This window comes from Nuphar pumila, chromosome 13, assembly GCF_984573655.1.
Source record: "Nuphar pumila chromosome 13, dmNupPumi1.hap1.1, whole genome shotgun sequence".
Classification (NCBI taxonomy): domain Eukaryota; kingdom Viridiplantae; phylum Streptophyta; class Magnoliopsida; order Nymphaeales; family Nymphaeaceae; genus Nuphar; species Nuphar pumila.
This window is the reverse complement of record NC_143261.1, coordinates 7924726-7945003: the sequence shown is the minus strand read 5'-3', so window position 1 is coordinate 7945003 and position 20278 is coordinate 7924726. Positions and strand designations below refer to the sequence as shown.

The window sequence follows — 20278 nt, the reverse complement described above, 5'->3', positions numbered from 1 at the left end:
AAACATGACACCTTATGAACTTTGAAAAGATAAAAAAAATTAAATTATTTCAAAGTTTGGGATTGTATTACTTATGTAAAACTTACTGAACCAAAATTAACCAAAGTAGGTCAAAAAATCAAAACATGTGTTTTCATTGGATATTCTCAAAATAGTAAGATATATAAATTTATCTATATTGAAACAAAAGTGATTTTAAAATCTATCAAAGCCAAATTTAGAGGAGATTTAACCTTAAATTCACTTGGAGCTCCAAAAGTTATTAAAATAATCTGAGAAAAAGAATTTGGTCATGATTTTCATCTCTACATGATGGATAGAATCCCTGATTATTTTTCAAAAGCTATGACCTCTTCTGATGTCCCTTCTTAGAAAGAGGCTATAGAGAGTGATTTAGATTCTATCATAGAAAATAAAACCTGATTTTTTGTCGATTTACTTCTTAGTTTTAAACCTTCAGGATGCAAATAAAATTTCAAAAGAAAACTTCAAATTAATGATTTTATTGAAAAATGTAAAACTAGACTTGTAGCTAAAGGTTTCAAATAAAAACTCAGACTTGATGATTTTGACATATATGCTCTTTTAAGTAGAATTGCATCTATTAGAACTATGGTTGCTTTGACATCAATTTATAATTTTGAAATTCAACAAATGGATGTCAAAACCATTTTTTTGAATGGTGTCTTAGAAGAAGAAATTTATATGGAACAATCAAAACGTTATATAACACCAGGTTAAGAAAAAAAAGTTTGCAAACTATTATGGTCATTGTATGGTTTAAAACAATTACCTAAACAATGACATGATAAATTTGATGAAGTAATCATTTCATAAGGTTTTAGAATTCATAGCTTCGATAAATGTGTATATAACAAAGTATAAAATGGTCATATTATAAGTATTTGTCTATATGTAGATATGTTAATCATGAGTAATATATAGAATGCATAAATAATACCAAAAGTTTTTTTTCATCTAAATTCGATATGAAAGACATGGGTTTAGTTGATGTTATACTTGATATTAAACTGATTAGATATGATAATGGTTATGTATTGATTCAATCCCACTACACTGAGAAAATCTTAAGAAAATATAGTCACTATGATTGTAAGCTTGTAGCTACTCTGATTGATCCTAGTGTTAACCTGTCAATTAACACATGGAAAAAGTATATGTCAATTGGATAATGCAAGTATTATTGACAGTCTTATGTATATTATAAATAGAACTAGACCAGACATAACTTTCAGCATGAGTAAGTTGAGTCGATATACTAGTAATCAAGGAGAAGATCTTGAGATGCAATATATTGAGTCCTAAAGTATTTGACAAGAACTCTAGAATATAAAATATTTTATGAGAGAGAACCTGTTTTACTTGAAGGGTACAATATTGTAAATTGGACTCAAATTTTAATGAATCATTAGCCATAAGTGATGGGATATTTATCCTTAGATTTAAAGCAATTGCTTGAGGATCTAAGAAGCAAACTGTGATAACCCATTCTATAATAAAAGCATAATTGATAGCACTAACATCAGCTAGTATAAAAGCTAAGTGGCTAAAGAATCTCCTAATGAAAGATATTATTAGGAGATAAGTCAGTACCTCCGATAGGTATGCGCTACGATAGTCAAGTAGCTATACACAAAGCAAGAAGTAATAATTATGGTGAAAAATCTAAATATATAAATGTAAAGCACAATTATGTGAATAATTTACTCAATGAATAAGTAATCTCAATTGAATATGTGAAATCTTGTTAAATCTTACTAGATCTGTTGACAAATGAGCTTTTTTGAGATATCATCTTTAAGGCATCGAGGGGAATGAGGTTAAATTCTATAAAATCAATTATTATTGATGGAAACCCAACCACATGACAAGGGTCAAACCATGTCGAGTGGTTCAATGGAAAGAACAAGTCTCTAAGTGATTAGATTGAGTACTTAATAATTTTTTCATTTCTAATGTCAAGTGCTGGAAACCTATGTACGGAGGTTGAGTTCGAATTGAACTCTTAATAAGATCAATAGGCTTTATGGCTGGGGTGTTTTAAATATGTTTACACCCTTGATAGACTTATCTATGTGAGTGCGAAGGTGGGGGTCACGGACTTGGACTTTGTCTCTAAAGCACTCATAAAATTGTGATACAACACAAGACCCTTAATGTGCAAATTCTATATATTGGTAGACACACTATGACCACCTAAAGTGAAAGTGTGTATTACGGTATCTGAAAGGTCAATTATGATTCTCAATTCAAAGCTAACGTTATTGAGGTTTCAGACTGACTAAGACTAAGTAAGATTAACGTGAGGGTTCAAACCCAAAATGTACCTTCACTTATGCATTAAATTTTCGCAAACAACCTCTTGAGACCTCTTCTTATAGTATTGATCTACGTGGGGGATTGTTGGGATTATGTTTTAAAACTACCTAAGTTTCATACCATATTTCCTTCATTTGCGTAACTTATGGGTTTTAGTTTTCTACGTAAGCTTAGTCCCATATTGAAAATTGTAGAAACTTTCATTGTTCTTATACAAAGGGGGTGGTGCCTTAGAGGGCACGACCCTCACATGCATTATATTTTGGGCTTGAACAAACTTATAAAACCATAATTGGATCTTGGATTAGAAATATTATATTTGGATTTGAGTTTGAGTTTGCAGTTTGCGGTTTCGTATTCGGATTCATACCCGACCTGATCGGGATCGACTAGGTTTTGTTCGGTCTAGTTTGGCTAGGCTTTGACCTTTTTGGCACTTGAACAGTTTTGACCCCAAGTCCATATATGTCTGTTGACCAAGCCATAAAATTGTGCATTATCCCATTTAGATCTGTTCGAATTCTATCCAAACCAATTTACATGGCCATTAAGAACCAAACGTTTCAAGATCTGCTGCCCTTATCCCTGAACATGTTGACCATTGATTTTGATTAGTCTAAGAACGATTAAGGGTTTGATAGGATCATTTTGGACTCAACCAATACCCTTTTTGTTCAGGATTTTTTACCTTACCTGTTAGACCATTTTACCATTTATGGTGGACTGTTTGGTCCTGGTCCTTTAATGGGGCTCGAGGGTTGGGGCTTATATAAACCCAGCACCTCCTCCTCAATTCTCATCCCTCACTACTCTCTCTCTCTCTCTCTCTCTCCTGGGTTAGACCCAAATCCAGGTAGAGATCCAATCCTCTTAGAGGATCCAGATCTTGTTCTACCTAGATCAAAAACCAGTTAGTCTGACCCAGACTCATTTAACCCTGACCCATTTAACCCATATCCAACCAGACTTAGATCCGGTTAACAAAAGTTATCTTGACCTTGGATTCATACCTAATCCAGAGGCTATACAAGGTGTTTTGTGTCGAGGTTATCGAGCTCACGGGCATGATCCTATATTTCATGAGTAGGCAAAGCTCTGTTGCATCCTTGTAGGATAGTTGCAAACAAACCTATTGCACCAAAGACTTGATCGGAAAGTGAGACAACTATCGACAACGCGTCCAATGCATGTCTCTAAGCTCACTGGTTCTAGCTCAGTTGCTGTACCCACTGAATTAAGGTACTATTTTCAATAGGTGGTTGTGCCGAAGTTTTGCTTAGCAGGTAGGCGGGCCCATTAAGTGAAGACCCGGTTCTCAGTGACTGGCTCCTTCATCCTAAGTTCATTTTGTATAATGAAAAATTTATGCAACAACCTAAACATATCTGCAACATTTTATTGGGTAATAACACGTCCAAATATATGATACGACACCAATGGTACTTCTCTATATCAAACAAAAAGCCAGTAAATTTTGCATTAATAATTTCAATTCTTTCATCCCAAGATTAGTCATGAATGATGAACACTGAGAATCATAATTCTTCATAGTAAAAATTGAAATTCTCAATTGCTCCCTACTTATCTAGAAATGGGTGAATTCTCACTTTAAATTAAGCTTAAAAGGAAGGAAGCAGGGGGGCTTACCCAATGTTGACAACATTGGCCTATACTTATCCTATAGGCAGAAAATAGATAGGCATTACCCTTGAATTGGCTTGTTTTTAATAAAAGTAAAAAATAAAATTAATTTTTTAATATTTTTATTATTATTTCAATGGTTTTAACTAGGGTCGGGTTTACTCTGACCCAGCCGGTACCAAACCCTATAGGGTCTGGGTATGGTGATAAATAGGAAAACCCGATTAAGACCCGGGTACAGACTCGAAGGTCCTATTAGTACATGGATCTGAGTATAGTTTGTGAAATTTTATACCAGACTCGGGCTCGACCCGAATTCCGATTAAGACCTGCAATTTTTCAATGTAAAAATGAAAAAAAAATATTATTTTACCCGGTATGGCCCTGGTCTGGTTCATGTAGTTTTTATTGGGTCTGGGTATGGTTTTTCTTATGGTGGATCCGATTAGACTTGGATCTGGACCCAATACCATACCCAAAAATTAGGGTCAGGTCTGATTTCACCCTGGTTCAAACCAAACCGGACCCGTTGACACACCTAGTTTTAGTTTTAACATGTGTCATGTTTTGATTGACACATAATTTGTTTTATTATTTTTTGGCCGATACAGAACGATTCACTTATCCGTATCTGCCGAATCTTTGGGCAAACGATTCAGGGCCAATACCGATACTGACAACATTGGTTTTACCAACTGGAGGCAAGTTAATGGGCAGTCGGTGATGGGGTGGGAGGTTTTCACTTGGACTATCCAAAAAAAAAACGATGTGCACACTGGGTAAAATTTAGCTTTCTCAAAGTAATTTTCAGGTCAAGATTTTGTTAAGTACTTGGCCTGATCATTGGATCCGCTCTAAGGTCAGACCCTGTTTTCATATGAAAAACGGTCAGCCTATTCAAGGTGTGGGCCATGGACAACTCCACTTTCATATGAAAGGGGGTTGAAACAAACACCTTCTTGTTGAATTCCGTGTGGGAAAAGTAAGAGCAGTAATGTTAAATCCCATCTAAAACTGGATCCAACCATATATATTTGTTTTCCCGATTCTGCCTAGATCCGGATATCAAAGCGTGTTGGGATGCACCCTTATCTTAAAAAGCAAGATAAGCTAGCATATTGCATTATGGTCCATAGTAACATGTTCATTTTTTCTGGGTAATTGGGTGAACCCAAACTAAACTCTTAGGTGTAAGGCTGCAAGTAGGGATGGCAGTAGACCCGGGACAAATGGGGCCCGCCCCGCCTTGTCCCATTTGTACCGAGGATGGAGGACAAGAAACCAGGATGGACTTGGAGGCGAGAATGAAGGTTAAAATGAAAATCCGTGTGGGGATGGACTTATGCTTTCCCCCGCCCCACTCTGTCCCATCCTCGATCCCTGCCTTGCTCCGTCTTCAATCCTTCTTTAGAGATGGTAGTGGATTGAGGGGAAATGGGACCCGCCCTGCCTCGCCCCGTTTGACCGGGGGATGGAGGACATGAAACGAGGATGGAGGTTAAAATCAAAACCCGTGCAGGAATGGAGGGTAGGATTTTAAGACCGGGTGGGAGTGGAGACCTTACCGGTCCACTGCCATTCCAAGACATAGATTAGGTTCGGGTATCCAATAAGTTTAGGAGACCCACACATCCGGGTTCCTCCCTTATTGGTTCTGATTCTGGTCTGCAGGAAAAACTGAATCGGATTGATCCATTGGATCTAAGATTTTGATCTTAGAACATGATCCAAAGTATCAGATTCAAACTTACTTGATCCTGCAATTTCTGGGTTTGAATTCAGATTCAGATCAACCTTTTCTGACAGAATGTATATCTGATCCAGATCAAATGTTTCCTTTTGCATTTTTTTTACATGTAAACCTTGTTTTATTTTTTGTTGGTTCCAGTATGATAATTAGGGGTGTTAATGGGTTGGATCTGATTCAGACCCAGGTGGGCAGGTGGGTCCAAATCCGGATTTGACTTTGAGGTGTAGTACTGGGTATAGACCCGAGTCCAATAAGGTCTGCCATACAAAAAACCATACCCGGGTCCTATAAAAATTACATGAACCATTTTTTTAATCTTTTTTTCATTGAATAATCAGGCGTTTTAATTGGGACTTGGATCGGCCCTGATTTGGTATGGAATTTCACAAATCATACCCGGATCCATATACTAATCGGACTTTTTCGGTCCAAACAAGATTCTAATCAAACCTCCTTTTTTATCACCAAACCCTGAGCCTATATAGGGTTTGGTACGGGTCAGTCCCGGATCAAACCCGACACATTGACACCCCTAATGATCAGGTGATTCAGGTAAAATTATAATTCGAATTTCAAATTCGAATCCAGATTACTAGGACCCGTCCCGTATCCCACCCGTTCGGAGCCGTGCTTCCGATCCACTCTAATAATAGAGAGTGAGAGAGAGGGAGAGAGGTCTCTGCTAGGGTTTTCTGTTCGGGCGTATCAAGATGCATTTGACTCTCGAATTCGGGCAAGTTATTCTTCGATCGATCTCTATATGAAAAACTCTATCTTGGTGAAGTTGGGGTTCGATTGATCATCTGATTGTAGCGCTCTTCTTTCGGTCCTTTTACTAGGGTTTCTGTTCAGTATTAGGTCGTTATTCTAGTGCTATCTCTGTTTCGCTTGATCCTTTTATGGCTTAAAATCCAGATTTTGTGATAAGGTATGCTTTCTAGATGTGATTTCGCTATGTTGGTATTGAGTTTTTCTGGACTTCGAGTTTTGGGTGTGGAATATAATAGAGGAACAAGAACATGTTGGTTGTGAATTCAAGGGCTCTCTGATCGAATTCTTGTGTTTCTTAATCTTCTTCAACGAGTTTTGGGAGAAAAAAATGGATCTTCCATGGTGGTAGTTTCTCTTTTTAGTAGTAGAACTCCTCGAAAGCATAGTTGGTGTGAAACGTGATTTCTGGTAGTTACAACCTAAAGCTAGAGTTCAGGATTTGATGCGTGCAAATACTAGATTTTGGTGTACTTCCTGAATTATTTTTTCTCATTGTGGAAACAACGCTTTGAACGTTAATGAACGGCAATTCTTGTTTATTTGGATTTGTAATTCTCTGTGACCACCCGTGATACTTCCTTGAAACTAAACTCCAAATTGCAGTTCTTTATTCTAATGTAAGGTTTTTGCATTCGTTAATCATTAGAAGAGTTCCTTTTCTTTTGATGGCATCTCATATTTACTTGATTCATCATGGTATACGATGCCTTATATTTGTTCGGTATGGCCTTCAGTGTTGGCATTGTGGATCCGAAATCTCTCATTGGTAAACCAGGATGTGAAACTATTAGATAGCTGAGAAGATGATGGCACCTTAATATTATTGAGTTCAAGATGATTGACTAATTGAGAATAGGAAAACTAGATTACCCAGTAATAGTCCCCTCTTCCACTAGTGTGCTTTCTGACAGCCAACAATTGGTTCTTAGCCAGATGAACATCTTAGGATCATGGTAAATAAGATTGTGATCTATAGGAGGGAAGTTCTACAATTGGCTGTTAGACAGGTGAATATCTTAGGATTATGGTCAATCAGATCGTGATCTATAGAGGAGGGGAGTTCTTGAACATGTTGGTCGCCCCCATCTTGCAGTTGGAACTTGGAAGCAAGAAACATTCTCTTTCTTGTATTTTGACTAATTGTCACCTAAAAACCTTTATCATTGAAGGAAGGATATTATTACTTTCATATTTTGAAACCACACATTATGTTTTCGTGATGGTTTCTCAATCATTCTTCACACTGCATTTGTGTAATTAGCTGTCTTTACAAGCTCTTGATTGGAAATTTTCCTTCTTGGGAGTAACCAACTAACCCACATTAACATCCACTACATCCATAAGCTTGGGTGATGGCAGCCTAGTATCTAGCTAATGTGCATCCTTCTTGTGCAAACCCTTTTTCCCTTCATTTTCAGTCTTTGACATATCATCAGCTTGACTTGAAATGAAATATATTATGCTTGATATTCTTAGTCTTTAAGATAAATATATTCACATCTGAAAGTAGCAATATAAGATTCATCTATAGGAGTTTTTCTTCAGCAGTTTATGGAAATTACACAAGTTAAATCAAGTACTTTAATCTGGTTATTGTTATTATTTTTTTGAAGTTTCTTGCAAAGTATATTTTTGCTCATGCTTCAGACTTGTTCTCTAAAATTGTACAATTGAGCATATTTTCTTAGTTTCTAACGACTCATTTCCGTGAAACTGTTCCTTCTCTTTATTGCATCTATTTTATGCTTAAACTTCAACTTGATGTTTTAGTTATTATGCAGTGGCGGCTTGGAGCTTCTTTGTGCATCGGTGAAGATACATCATGTTGATGTTAACCTGAAAACTGGTGAGGATCAGGTAATATGTTTTTCTCTCCTTGGTGTTCAGCATGTTTCTATATGACAAAGAATTCTAGTTTCTGATGTAACCGTTCACAAATATTGTAGTTGACAATGAGGGATTTACTATCATGGGTCCGTGATAACTTGATCAGGGAGAGGCCTGAAATGTTCATGAAAGGAGAAACTGTGTATGTTGTAGGCTACATTTTTTTTTGTTGGAATTGTTCCTCATGCATAAGTTATTGATATACTCGAGGGTTTTGTTTTCCTTTAGGAGACCTGGCATCTTGGTGCTCATAAATGACTGTGATTGGGAACTCTGTGGTCTGCTTGATGCGTCTTTATCAGAAAAGGATGAGGTAATTTTCATCTCAACCTTACATGGAGGTTAACAATTGGAGTAGCAGTATAGCCTGCGAAGAGTACAGTTGTGCGTCAAGGGCCATCCATGTAGACCAAGTTTCCAAATCTGTATTGATTCACAATTCAATGGGATGAAACATAGAGTATCTGTAAATCTCTCTGCAGTCTCTATATCTTAAGCAGCCCAACTGACAGCATGTTATACACTATTAGATCACAATGCTCATAGGTCCTCAAGAACTCGCTGAATTGGCTTTATTAATTGGAACATGGCTTGGTAAGGGATGATGGTTAGACTGAATTAACTGAGCCACATCATTAATTTCCCAAAAGATTTTCTGAAGAAAAAAATTGTCAGGGAATTTGTCCAACACGTCCAGCAGCTTGATATGTGAAATTTGTTATAAAGATGGTTAGACCAAGCTTTAAGTTCACTCACTTTTGTCTTAAGCTTCAGGTTGGCAAAAAAGTGCAGCTTCATAAAGAAAATAATGAGAAATGTTCCCATTATGGTTCTGATAAATGCAGCAATCTTTTAAACTTATTTTTTTTGGATTATCAATCTTTTAAACTGTTAGTCCGATCATGTTCATTCAGAAATCTGAGAATGATATTGAGACCAATTTTCAGCTGTACAGCAAAGTCATTGACTGCGGGAAGCCTTATTATTATTTTTTTGATGATGAGGAACCCTAGGAAAACCCCGGGTGGGGCCCCACAACCACCCTGCTTTACGTGGCCCACCTCTGAAAGCTGCGGACACACCCTTGCGCCAGTGGGGTTTGATTCGGTGCCTTCATCTCAGCACCTTCACAACCAACCCACTGGCCACTTGGGCGACCTGCAGTGGTGACTGTGGGAAGCCTTATGAAAAGGGGTTTTCTTTCAGCGGTCGTTAAATCAATTCAGGTTCTGTTTGGGTGGAGATGAGATGAGAGATTGGTGTGGAGAAGAAAATGAGAGATGAATCTGGAGTTGTCAACTACATTCTTGTGAGGATGATCTCGGAAATGGCTAATCTCCACCCGATTATTCACTCTCAACACCATCTTCATCTCCCAAAACAGGGTTCCCAACATGGTAGTCGGCCTCGGCGAGTCATCGATAAATCACGAGTATTCAATTTGGTGAGGAAACAATGACGATCTTCAAAAAGTTTGGCAGATCATTTCCTCGCTGTTCAAGCGTCGTCCCAAAAGCAAAAGCATTATTGAGAGCTCCTTCGCTAAAAGAAACTATCAAGCTACCATACGGCACTTGCATTAAAACCATAAAAGACTAATGTTCATGATAACAAAAATGGTATAATTTGTCCATAATCCTACAAGGCTACATTTGTAAGCTATAACATTTTCCAAGTTTTTTTTTTGGTTTTTAACTTCTTATGGTTAATTAATGTTATTTTTACACGAAATCAGATATCCAATTTAAAAAGTGAATAAATTATTTGAGTTTCTTTATTTATTTTGTTATTTTTTTTTTCAAAATTAAGGCTTAGAGAAAACTAATCATGAAAATAAATATCAAAGTTGATATAAAAAGTGATTGAATTGATTTACTATGATATATCTTGATTTGCCACTTAATCACAATTTGATGACAATTTGAAAATTGAGCTGCAATTTTATGAAAAAATAGTGATGTATTAATTTTAATATTTTAAAAAGTTGTTTTACATTTTATAATTTCAATTCTACTTTCCAATTGTGAAAAATGTGAATAACTATTTCTATGATGATTAATTATGATTTTTCGATTTTGCAGTTAATCACGATTTGCCAATAAATCCAAAGGGCGAGGTTGATTGATTTTTTTGCTGATTAATCATGATTTGCTAACGAGGACACTTGCGATGACTAGTTTGGTTACTATGGTTCTCAAACACCAATAGGGTAGGTGGTATTAATTAAATCCTCATTAAATACCATCTCTCCTTCCATCTCTCGCTACCAAACAGTCAATTCAAAATGTGTTGGCCAACTACACTGGAGGGTTGTATCTCAAATTCACCACACTGATGGTTAGCTCCATTGCCCCCATTCCCCTCTTTTGTGTTAGTTGTTACGAGGGGACGCCACTTAGGGACCGTTTGATTGTTCGAGACAGTTTTTACTCTTGTAGGTTTTGTCTTTTGGACAAACTGCCTTCGTCATTTTTGAAAAAATTATAAAGCACACCAAATTTATACAATATTGCCCTTAGTTCTCCCTTAAGTAGCAGCTAGGGATGGCAGTGGACCGGGGGAAAGCGGGGCCCCGCCCCGTTTGGACCGGGGATGAAGGGTATGAAACACGGATGGAGGCGGGGACGAAGGTTAAAATCCATCCCCGTCCGGTGGTGGAGGCGGGGATGGACGTGCACTTTTCCCCGCCCCGTCCCCACCACGATCCCCGCCCCGACCACTTTTCCCCGCAATATCCCCCCCCCCCCCCTCATCCCCGTTTGAACCGGGGATGGAGGACATGAAACGGGGATGAAGGCGGGGGTGGAGGATAAAATCTTGAGGCGGGGCGGGGGTGGAGACCTTGTCCCCCGCCCCGCTCCGCCCCACTGCCATCCCTAGTAGCAGCAACGGTTTATCCAGTTATAAGTTGTCTAATTTTAAACTTGTTTTTATTTAAAAGGGAAAATGTTTTTCGAGAAATGTGCGTAGGGACGGTTTTTCTGGAGAAAAAGTCCCGACCTCAGGAGGTCCAACTCATTTCCGCAGGAAAAAATGATCTAAATGAATATATTATGTTTATTTGAAATTTTAAACCTGAAAAATGTGTGTGCAGGCCTCACATTTTTTTTAAAGGCAAGCTGGGGTTAGGCAGACCCCTACCAGTTATACAACTATACTTGAACCTGCAACCTCCCAACACAAGGTGACGTGCACTACCTGCTCCTACCAGACAAGCGGAGCCCCCGTTGGTAGGCCCTGGGTTGAACTTGGTCCACTTCTAGGCTTTATTGAATCTGGCCTAATCAGATCTGGGTTCGGATTCAAAGTAGGATGGTAAAGGGTAAACGGAATCCGGATCCATTTAGCTAATCAGGTGTGTACTCTCTTTTACCAAGCGGGGGGGGGGGGGGTCCACTTGTTTGGTAGGAGCTGTTAGTGCACGACACCTTGTGTTGGGGTGTTGCAAGTTCAAAACCCAATGGTACCTTGTAACCGGTGGGGGTCTGCCTAACCCAAGCTTGCCTATGAAAAAAAGGTGGTTACTCTCTTTTGGTCAGATTATCCATCATATTTAGATTCTAACTCAAAGCTTCATACCGGATCTGAATTCGATCATCCATTGAATCGGTACCTGCTTTACTGAATCCAATTAATCAGATCACATTCAGATGGATATCCAGCCCAAATCAAATCTGTCAACACCCGTAGTTTTACTTTGTTTTAAATGAGATCCAGGTTAGCAGCCTGTAATCAGCTCCAAGTATGAGAGTTAAGCACACTTGTGCATGTGTATGCAAAGGCGCACACATACACACACACACACACACACAGAGAGAGAGAGAGAGAGAGAGAGAGAGAGAGAGAGAGAGAGAGAGAGAGAGAGAGAGACTCTCTCTCTCTCTCTCATATATATATATATATATATATATATATATATATATATATATATATATATATATATATATATATATATACTCAGAAATGAGATCTAAGGCTGTCAAATGCAACCTGAAGCTCAAATCCTATCTGAAGTTCAACAGGAATTTGTTTATGGAAAAAAGACCTTTTAACCAAACAACTGATATATAATAAAAAGAAGCTGTGAAGGGGTGAGGCATATTTTACCACTATTGATAATTAACTTGGGATGCATAAACAAATGTTACAAGTCTACAACTGAAATTGCTTATATTAACCAAAAGATGCAAGTTATCATTGTTGCTTAGCGCGCTCTTTGATTTGAATGTTCCTCCATTTGTCATTGAGATCAACAGGACTTCGAGTTTTGTGATAGATGAGATGACCATATTCTAAGATTTTAGTCCAGTGGATAGCCATTACCTTTGCCTGCAAATTTCTTCACTCCTTCCTGCACCAGTAAAAGAATCAAGCGGTGAATGAGTAGGTGATGATGGTAACAATCCCTGTGCCTTTGCCAAACTGCATGAACCATAGCTTCAGAATGCTGTGCCAAAAGTAGGGGTGTCAATGGATCGGGTATGACCCAATCCCAACCCCATACCAGATCTTATAGGGTCAGGGTTTGGTTACAAAGGGAGTCCGATTAATTATCTGGGTTGGACCCATGAGGTCCAATTATTAAATGGGTCAGGCGTGGTTTATGAAATTTTATACCAACCCCGGGTCTGATCCTAGTTCAATTAAGATCCATAAATTTTCAATGTATATAACTTAAGTATTATTTTACCGGGTCTGGTTTATGTAATTCTTATCGGATCCAGGTATGGTTTTCTTATGAAAAATCTGGTTGGACCTGAATCTGATACCTGTATTACTTAGTCGGGACCGGATTTGGACCCACTGATTTTAGAGTGGGGCCCACCCGTTGACACCCCCAACCAAAAAAGCAAGAGGAAAAGAAGGCTTATGCATAGTTTAAGGGTGCGTTTGACAACCTGAAGAAAAAACGTCAGAACTTTAAGTCCCAGTCACCAGTGGCCCTGCAGTCCATTTCAAACACCCGACTTTTGTTCCCCTCACTTTGGGCTTTGTAGGGAGAAGAAATCCTTAAAAGCAGGGAGAAGAAGTCGGGGGGAGAGCACAACTTTTTTCATCAAATGTGTTTTGAACCAGTGATCTTTTTTTCTTTTTTTTTGATGGTGTCAAACACACCCTAAACGAAGTAAACAAGATCACCAACACATGAAATAACAGGAATTGTTGCTGAAACACTAGAATCGAGTGCGCTTAACTTCTAAACCAAAACAATGCTCTCTAAAACAAAATATTATTAACTGCTTATAAGATAATGCAATATAAGTAACAAGAAACAGATTCTAAGTAATTTCTGTCACGAACATTCAAGGCTTCTTCCTCTTCCTTTGTCAAGGGAAGTTTGCTCCGTCGCAAATAAGAGAACACATTGTTTACACTGCACAACATAAATGAAATCATAAAAAACAAACCTGCATAAGCTAACTAATCAATCTAAGTTGCCTAGTTATGTGCCAAACATAAGTTTAACATGATAAGATGAACTGAATTTGCAGAGGATGCCAACAAATAGATAATCTATTTATAAAGAACTTGCTAACGCTTAGCTGGTCTTCTCTCCATTGTTTATACGGGTCAGCATCATTCTTCTTGGAACAAGCAATGGCATCCAATGCTTCCTTTTGGGTAGGACACCTAACTTCTTTGTGTAACCGTCCCTTTTGGAGGTGCCTATGAGCCAGATCTGTCCCCATGAAAGAAGAAAATGTTTTTTTGGGCTAGTAAAGCCTTCCCCTTTGATTTCCTGTATTCAGCTGCAACTAGTCTGTATGCACAGTATGGGCAGTAGAAACTACCCTCATCCTCAAATTTAACAGACAAACCCAAGCAGGACTCGTGCACTGACATTGGACATCCAACACTATCACAACTAAGTAAATTTCCACCTTCATTACACTTGATGCAAAATCTTTGTTCATCCCAAACTGTTTCAACAGAATCAAGATTGAGTTCGTTTGGTAAACTCACTAAACTCCTAGTGATCAGACCTTCTTTGGCACCAATGCATTGGTTTAAGTCTGCAATTGCTTCAGAAAAGCCATCACTGCTAATTGAAGTTTCTGGGAGAACTTCATCAACACATGCACAACCACAGAAAGCATCTTGCCGAGACTTTTGGATATGAGATGCAGGAGCTTCAGAAGGCAAGCTATCACCATGAGGAACCACTCCTGCAGTATCCTGCTCAGAAAACTTGGCATTTTCATTGTTGATCTTACCTGCCATCGTAGTTTTAGCATTGTCCACATTGCACGGATTCTGCAGCTTAGACTGTTCCCTACTTGGTGGATTATCAACTCCCAGACTAGGCACTGCAGCAGCAACAGTCTCTAGGTGGTAAGGGTTTTATGTCTTTCAGAAGGTCTAAGTTCGTTTGAGTTTGTAGAAATATCAAGCCTGGTACTAACAACTGGTGCAGCAAGAGCCTCAATTAAAAAGATATTATGACAGGCGATACAGGTTTTACACCTTTTGGAAGGTCAAGATCCATCTCCATCTGTGGAAATTCTTCCATGGCTCAAAAAATGGGATTCATTTTCCTTGTCCAAAACACCTCTCAAATTCGTAGAATGCTAAAATATTGATTTATTTGAAAATATTGATTTATTTGAAAAACAAGATTTGATTCAAGATTTTACCAAAAACTATTTTGGAAAAATAATGTAGTATTGTAGATTAGATGCAAATCGATTTTTTATTATGCATATTTACTGATATGTATGCATAATTAGATGAATTATGATGCTAAAATTGATGTGTACGAGGATTTGATAGATCTGAAATAAAATTGGTTTTATTAAATCCTATGTTGATTTATGAAAAAAGCATTTTTCCAAAGATGGGATTTAGATCTTGGTAAAAACATTATTTTGGTTATGTGTTAATGCATGAATCAATTTTTATTCCATGCTACAATACCATGATTGCTTGATTATGTGTGTATCATGCTTAGAAATTCATGTTAGATGTATTTACATAAGTGTTTTGATGTAAATGTTTTAATTCAGAAGATTAGATATATGTTGTTTGTATTTTCTAACTGAATAACATCAGTAAGAAAATTACAATGCTCAAATGAATCATATTCTAATGAAATTCTTTCACGTGGTCCCTGTAAACATGTACATGAAGTCCCAATAAATAGGGCTTGGCTAGAGAGTCTATAGTTTGAGAGTTATAGCTTCTGTAACATGAACCAGGAAATCTGGCATGTATACAAATTTAAATATGGTAGATGTTATCACAAAAAATCTAGTAAATCTGATTTATAAAATTTTTAGCTAGTTTTTTTATATGTTTTGTTAGACATCTTGTATATCCCCTGTTAAAAATAAGAAAAAATTATAACTCTTGCTAGTGAGTACCAGAACTTCATCCAAGTTGGTGAAATTTTATTACTTACAAAAAATCAAGACCTATGTAATTCCTTAATAGGGGTTTGGTCCAGAATAATTTTAAAAATATTGAAAAGAAGTTTTGCAACAAAAGTGGATTATAATGAAAGATATCATATAAAGCTATCATCAAAAAAATTGAGAAAGTTATAAGCCTTTGAAAAGGATATTGAATATCTGTTTCCTTAGGAAACAAAATTTTGCACCTGTGTCTAATCGTGGCAGAACCTGTGACAACAATGTGATTTCTGCTATGTATTGTTTTTAAGGAATTATGAACCTATGTGATTCAATGTCTATCATGCTTACATGTACATCGTTCCTTTGTGAATCAGTGTAGAGTCTAAGAATTTTATAAAGTAATATATAACAACATGATTGAATGTTTATGCATGATGGTCATGATGAATGTCATGCTTGCTTAACGTGATGTACCACATGAGTTGAACCTTATGAGATGACAAGTTTCATGAGTGATTCATTTATGGTTTATGTCAAAGGCATGAATATCATGCATTGCATTGAATGGTCTATGTATAACACGTTGGATGTGATGTGGGTTGTGTGAAACCTTATGCGTATATAGCTCATGAGTGAGTCGAGTTTCATGGAACTGTAGTATTTGTGTGCACCATAACATGAATAATAGTTATACTTGTTCATACACACTTAAACCTTAAGAGAGGAATGACTCAAGGGTACTCCCAAGGAAAGTATGTTATTAAGAGCCAGGGCTCAATGGTATCCTACAACAGAGATATGTTCTTGAGAGTATGGTTTTGAATGAGTTGAGGTTTATCTTAAGTTAGTCGTGAGAGCGTCTTGAGTGAAAGCTCGGGTTGGAGAGTCCTCGGTGATGAGACACTTGAGTTGACTGCTGAGTATAATTAAGTAACATTAAGTAACTTGTTCAAATCAATTGTCTATCTTAGAAAGGGTAGGTGATACACACGATCGAGAAAAAAATAGTTATTTTAGAGGGCGAGGCGTCTCTCCGATTTTCATCCATGTCGTAGGGAACCAAGACTACCTGATGAGACCTAGGTAGGTAGCTTTATAATTTTGCAGAGTAGAAATTGATTTCCTGGATCACTGATGTATCTCTCAGTTGTGGACCGACCCAGTGGGTATTTGAAGATTCTTCTAAGTCCTTGGGGATAATTAAATACATGGCATAATGAACACTCATTAGGTGATTGAATCGAAGTTGAAGTCTCTGAGAGTGTACCCCTTCAGGGCAAGAAAAGATAAACAATGCATTAGTAATGAGGTTCACATATTTCATATTGAAGTGGATGAAATGAATGTATTCAATGGTGAATGATCTTGATTGCTGACGAGCTTGAATGCAGGTACAATGTTAAAGAGTAAGTTAATGTTGTGTATTTACTTGTTTGCTCAGTTGTATTCGAGTGTAATCAGAATCTGTGATATATGGTTGTTTATATGCCAATTGTATGCTTTATGTTCTTATAATTTCTTTCCTTATTTATGCGATAGAGTGTTACCTACTGAGACTCGGTTTGACACTCTATTTTTACGATTTTTCAGGCAATGAGTAAGCTGGTAATACGGTATGTTTGTGGTGGTGCCAAGACGGTCATCATATCTCCATTCCCGAACCTACGGCTTATGGTTTTTTGCCCTTGAGCAATTAAGATATTTTAAATAATAATGTTTTGTTAAGACTTTGATTTAATTTATGATTGAATGTTTTAAATTTGAATAAATGAGTTTGGCTAAACTTATATTTCATTCATATGGGTGTGTGTGTTAAGGTTTGATTGTAACCCGCCCAAGTTTATTCGGGTTTACATATAGCTTGTATATCACTTCCATTGGTTTAAAAAAAAGATTATGAAATTTCTCGATATAAATTTGAAGCAGTTGATTTTTGAACCAACAAGGCACCTTAAACATTGGAGGAAAATAAAAAGGTACAAAGAGGAGAAGAATGACCTCTTCCACTTCCTCTGCTCCAATTATTTGGTTAGTGCTTTGCCTGTGCTTGCTCCCTCCATCTGAATGCGGACACAAGTGCATAGACCATCATCCTGATGGACATGTACTAGCAGATGGGTCTTATTCATCCATCCACCACCTTGATCATCACATGCCAGGACATCCACCTTTGGACACATCATACATGCATGTTGATGACCAAACTCAAGGGGTTTCCTTATGTGATTCGTGTTTTTCTTTGTTGGGTTTTCGGTTTAGGGGTTTGTGTTTTTTGCTCTCCTCTTTCTTTTTCAGGAGTCTTTTCCGCAGGTCATAAGTTTTGGGCAATGCTCTTCAGTCTCACAGTCTAAGATTTGAGGCATACATAGCTTTGTTAAAGCAGTTGCATGACTGATTTTACATATTCTGTATATGCATGGAAACACAGATCCTCATCTTGATCGTATAATGTACAAGGACTTAGGGTTGAATTTCAGAGAGGATGGCCTCTCGGTCACATAAGTCAAGGTTATGACATGAGGTTCCCAAGAAGTGAATGTGTCCTATGCATGTTAAGTAGGGGTGTCAACCGGTCGGGTTTGGTTCAGAACCAGGTGGAACCAGACTCAAACCAGATTTGAGATAATGGTATTGGGTCCGAACCTGAGTCTAATTAAACCCATCATAAGAGAAACCATACCCAGATCCTGAAGGACTACATGAACCAGACCCAGTAAAATAATATTTTTTTATCATTTTTACATTGAAAAATTATGGATCTTAATCAGAACTCGGGTTGGGCCCGAGTCTGGTATAAAATTTGACAAACCATACCCAGCTCCATGTATTAATGGACCCGGATTCTAATTGAGCCTTTTTATTTATCACCAAACCCTGACCCTATAGGGTTTGGAAACCGTTGACACCCCTAATGTTAAGGTGTTATATATATATATATATATATATATATATATATATATATATATATATATATATATATATATATATATATATATAAAGGTTAGGTGTCTGACGCTTTTTTGTGCCTACCACATTCCTACCGAGTTTTGAAAAGATTGTTTCTATTTTTCTAAAATCTGACAATACATATGTAATCTACGTTTTTCCTATATATATATAAAGCTTTTCTTTCCATGTACAACTAACATGCCCACTAACAATGGGACCCACCCGTTGTCCTAGGTAAGCAGACATGGGCCCACAAACCCATAACGACAAGGATGTGAGCACGAGCTTGTCTTGATGTACCTACGCTCCTAGCACATGACCTTCAACAACTCCCCCGTTTATCCTCCGGATCACCCCCACCTGTGAACCCAAGTCAGCCCACGTTTTGGTTATAAAACCAATTTTGGATAAGTGACTACCACCAGGAAAGTGACCACTAAGTTCATTATGTGGGCCCGTGGATTAGCAAGACCCCACTAATCAATGCTGTCTTTCTGGCCATGCTCTTCTAACAAATATCTCCGATATTTTGAAAATATCATGATTTTATTATGATATTTCAAGACAATACAATCATTAAATAGGCATATTTTCAAAGATATTTTGCCTATTTTGAAGTCACGACGATCTTAGTTCAATTTTATCAAACAAAAAACAACAAAATTATCGCGGGTATGGTTAGATGTATCAAAGATGAAACGCAAAGGGTTTTAGTCAAAGATGAGGAGATTAAGGAGAGATGGAAAGATTATTTTGATAAGCTATTTAATGATAGTCATGCTCAAGATCTTGGAGACTTCTCCATTCCTTTTCATGAGATAAATCGTGACTTCATGCGCAAGATTCAAAAGAAAGAAATTGCAGAGGCTTTGAAGAAAATGAAATCAAGAAGGGCAGTTGGCCCAGATGGTATACCTATCGAGGCTTGGAAATGCTTGGGAGAGAAAGGTTTAGAATGGTTGACAAATCTTTTTAACTTGATTTGGCGAACAAATAAGATGCCTAATGAGTGGAGGAAGAGTACTTTGGTGCCTTTATATAAGAATAAGGGTGATATACAAGATTGCACAAACTATCGTGGTATAAAACTCATGAGTCATACTATGAAACTTTGGGAGAGGGTGATTGAGTCTAGGTTGAGGAAGGTTGTCATGATATCGGAGAATCAATTTGGTTTTATGCCTGGAAGATCAACTATGGAAGCTATACATCTTCTTAGACAACTTATTGAAAGATATAGAGAGAGGAACAAAGATTTGCATATGGTTTTTATTGATTTAGAGAAGGCATACGATAGAGTACCTAGGGACGTTCTCTGGTGGACAATGATGAAGAAAGGTGTTTCTCTCAAGTACATTAGTATAATTAAAGATATGTATGAAGGAGTAGTAACCAATGTCCGCACTTGTGGAGGGGTGACAACCAATTTTCCGATAACGGTTGGGTTACATCAAGGATCTGCTTTAAGCCCTTTCCTATTTGCGATAGTGATGGATGAGATTACGAGATCAATTCAAGAAAATGTACCGTGGTGTATGTTGTTTGCTGATGATATTGTTTTGATTGATGAGTCTAGAGCTGGGGTTAA

At 37.4% G+C, this 20278-nt stretch overlaps 2 protein-coding genes across 4 annotated transcripts in view; one reads left to right on the top strand and one right to left on the bottom strand.

Annotated features, from left to right (window-relative positions):
* Positions 1-6405: 6405 nt before the first annotated feature.
* LOC149817664 (ubiquitin-related modifier 1 homolog 2-like) lies at positions 6406-9166 on the top strand. Its single transcript, XM_089985644.1, has 4 exons — positions 6406-6464; positions 8284-8359; positions 8449-8531; positions 8618-9166. The coding sequence occupies exons 1-4, from the start codon at positions 6442-6444 to the stop codon at positions 8733-8735; spliced, it is 300 nt and encodes a 99-aa protein (XP_089841770.1). The 5' UTR covers positions 6406-6441; the 3' UTR covers positions 8736-9166.
* A 3336-nt stretch (positions 9167-12502) lies between these two features.
* Positions 12503-20278, bottom strand: part of LOC149817663 (ATPase GET3A-like) — a 39837-nt gene continuing 32061 nt past the window's right edge. Inside the window, exons 8-9 of one of the 3 annotated variants that reach the window (XM_089984113.1) lie at positions 13927-14129; positions 13652-13763 (exon numbers count right to left, since the gene is read on the bottom strand). In XM_089984113.1, coding sequence (XP_089840239.1) covers positions 13929-14129 — 201 coding nt within the window. In that variant the 3' untranslated portion in view covers positions 13652-13763; positions 13927-13928. Of the gene's footprint in view, positions 12741-13651; positions 13764-13926; positions 14130-20278 lie in introns of those variants that run through there. The other 2 variants (XM_089984115.1, XM_089984114.1) reach the window with 2 other exon arrangements.

What these genes read in the sequence shown, in the direction of transcription:
- LOC149817664 (XM_089985644.1), top strand. Translation starts at nt 6,442, where the DNA reads ATGCATTTGACTCTCGAATTCGG. An exon ending in TGAAAACTGGTGAGGATCAG is followed by an intron (nt 8,360 to 8,448) that starts GTAATATGTTTT and finishes CAAATATTGTAG; the next exon opens with TTGACAATGAGGGATTTACT. An exon ending in TTCATGAAAGGAGAAACTGT is followed by an intron (nt 8,532 to 8,617) that starts GTATGTTGTAGG and finishes GTTTTCCTTTAG; the next exon opens with GAGACCTGGCATCTTGGTGC.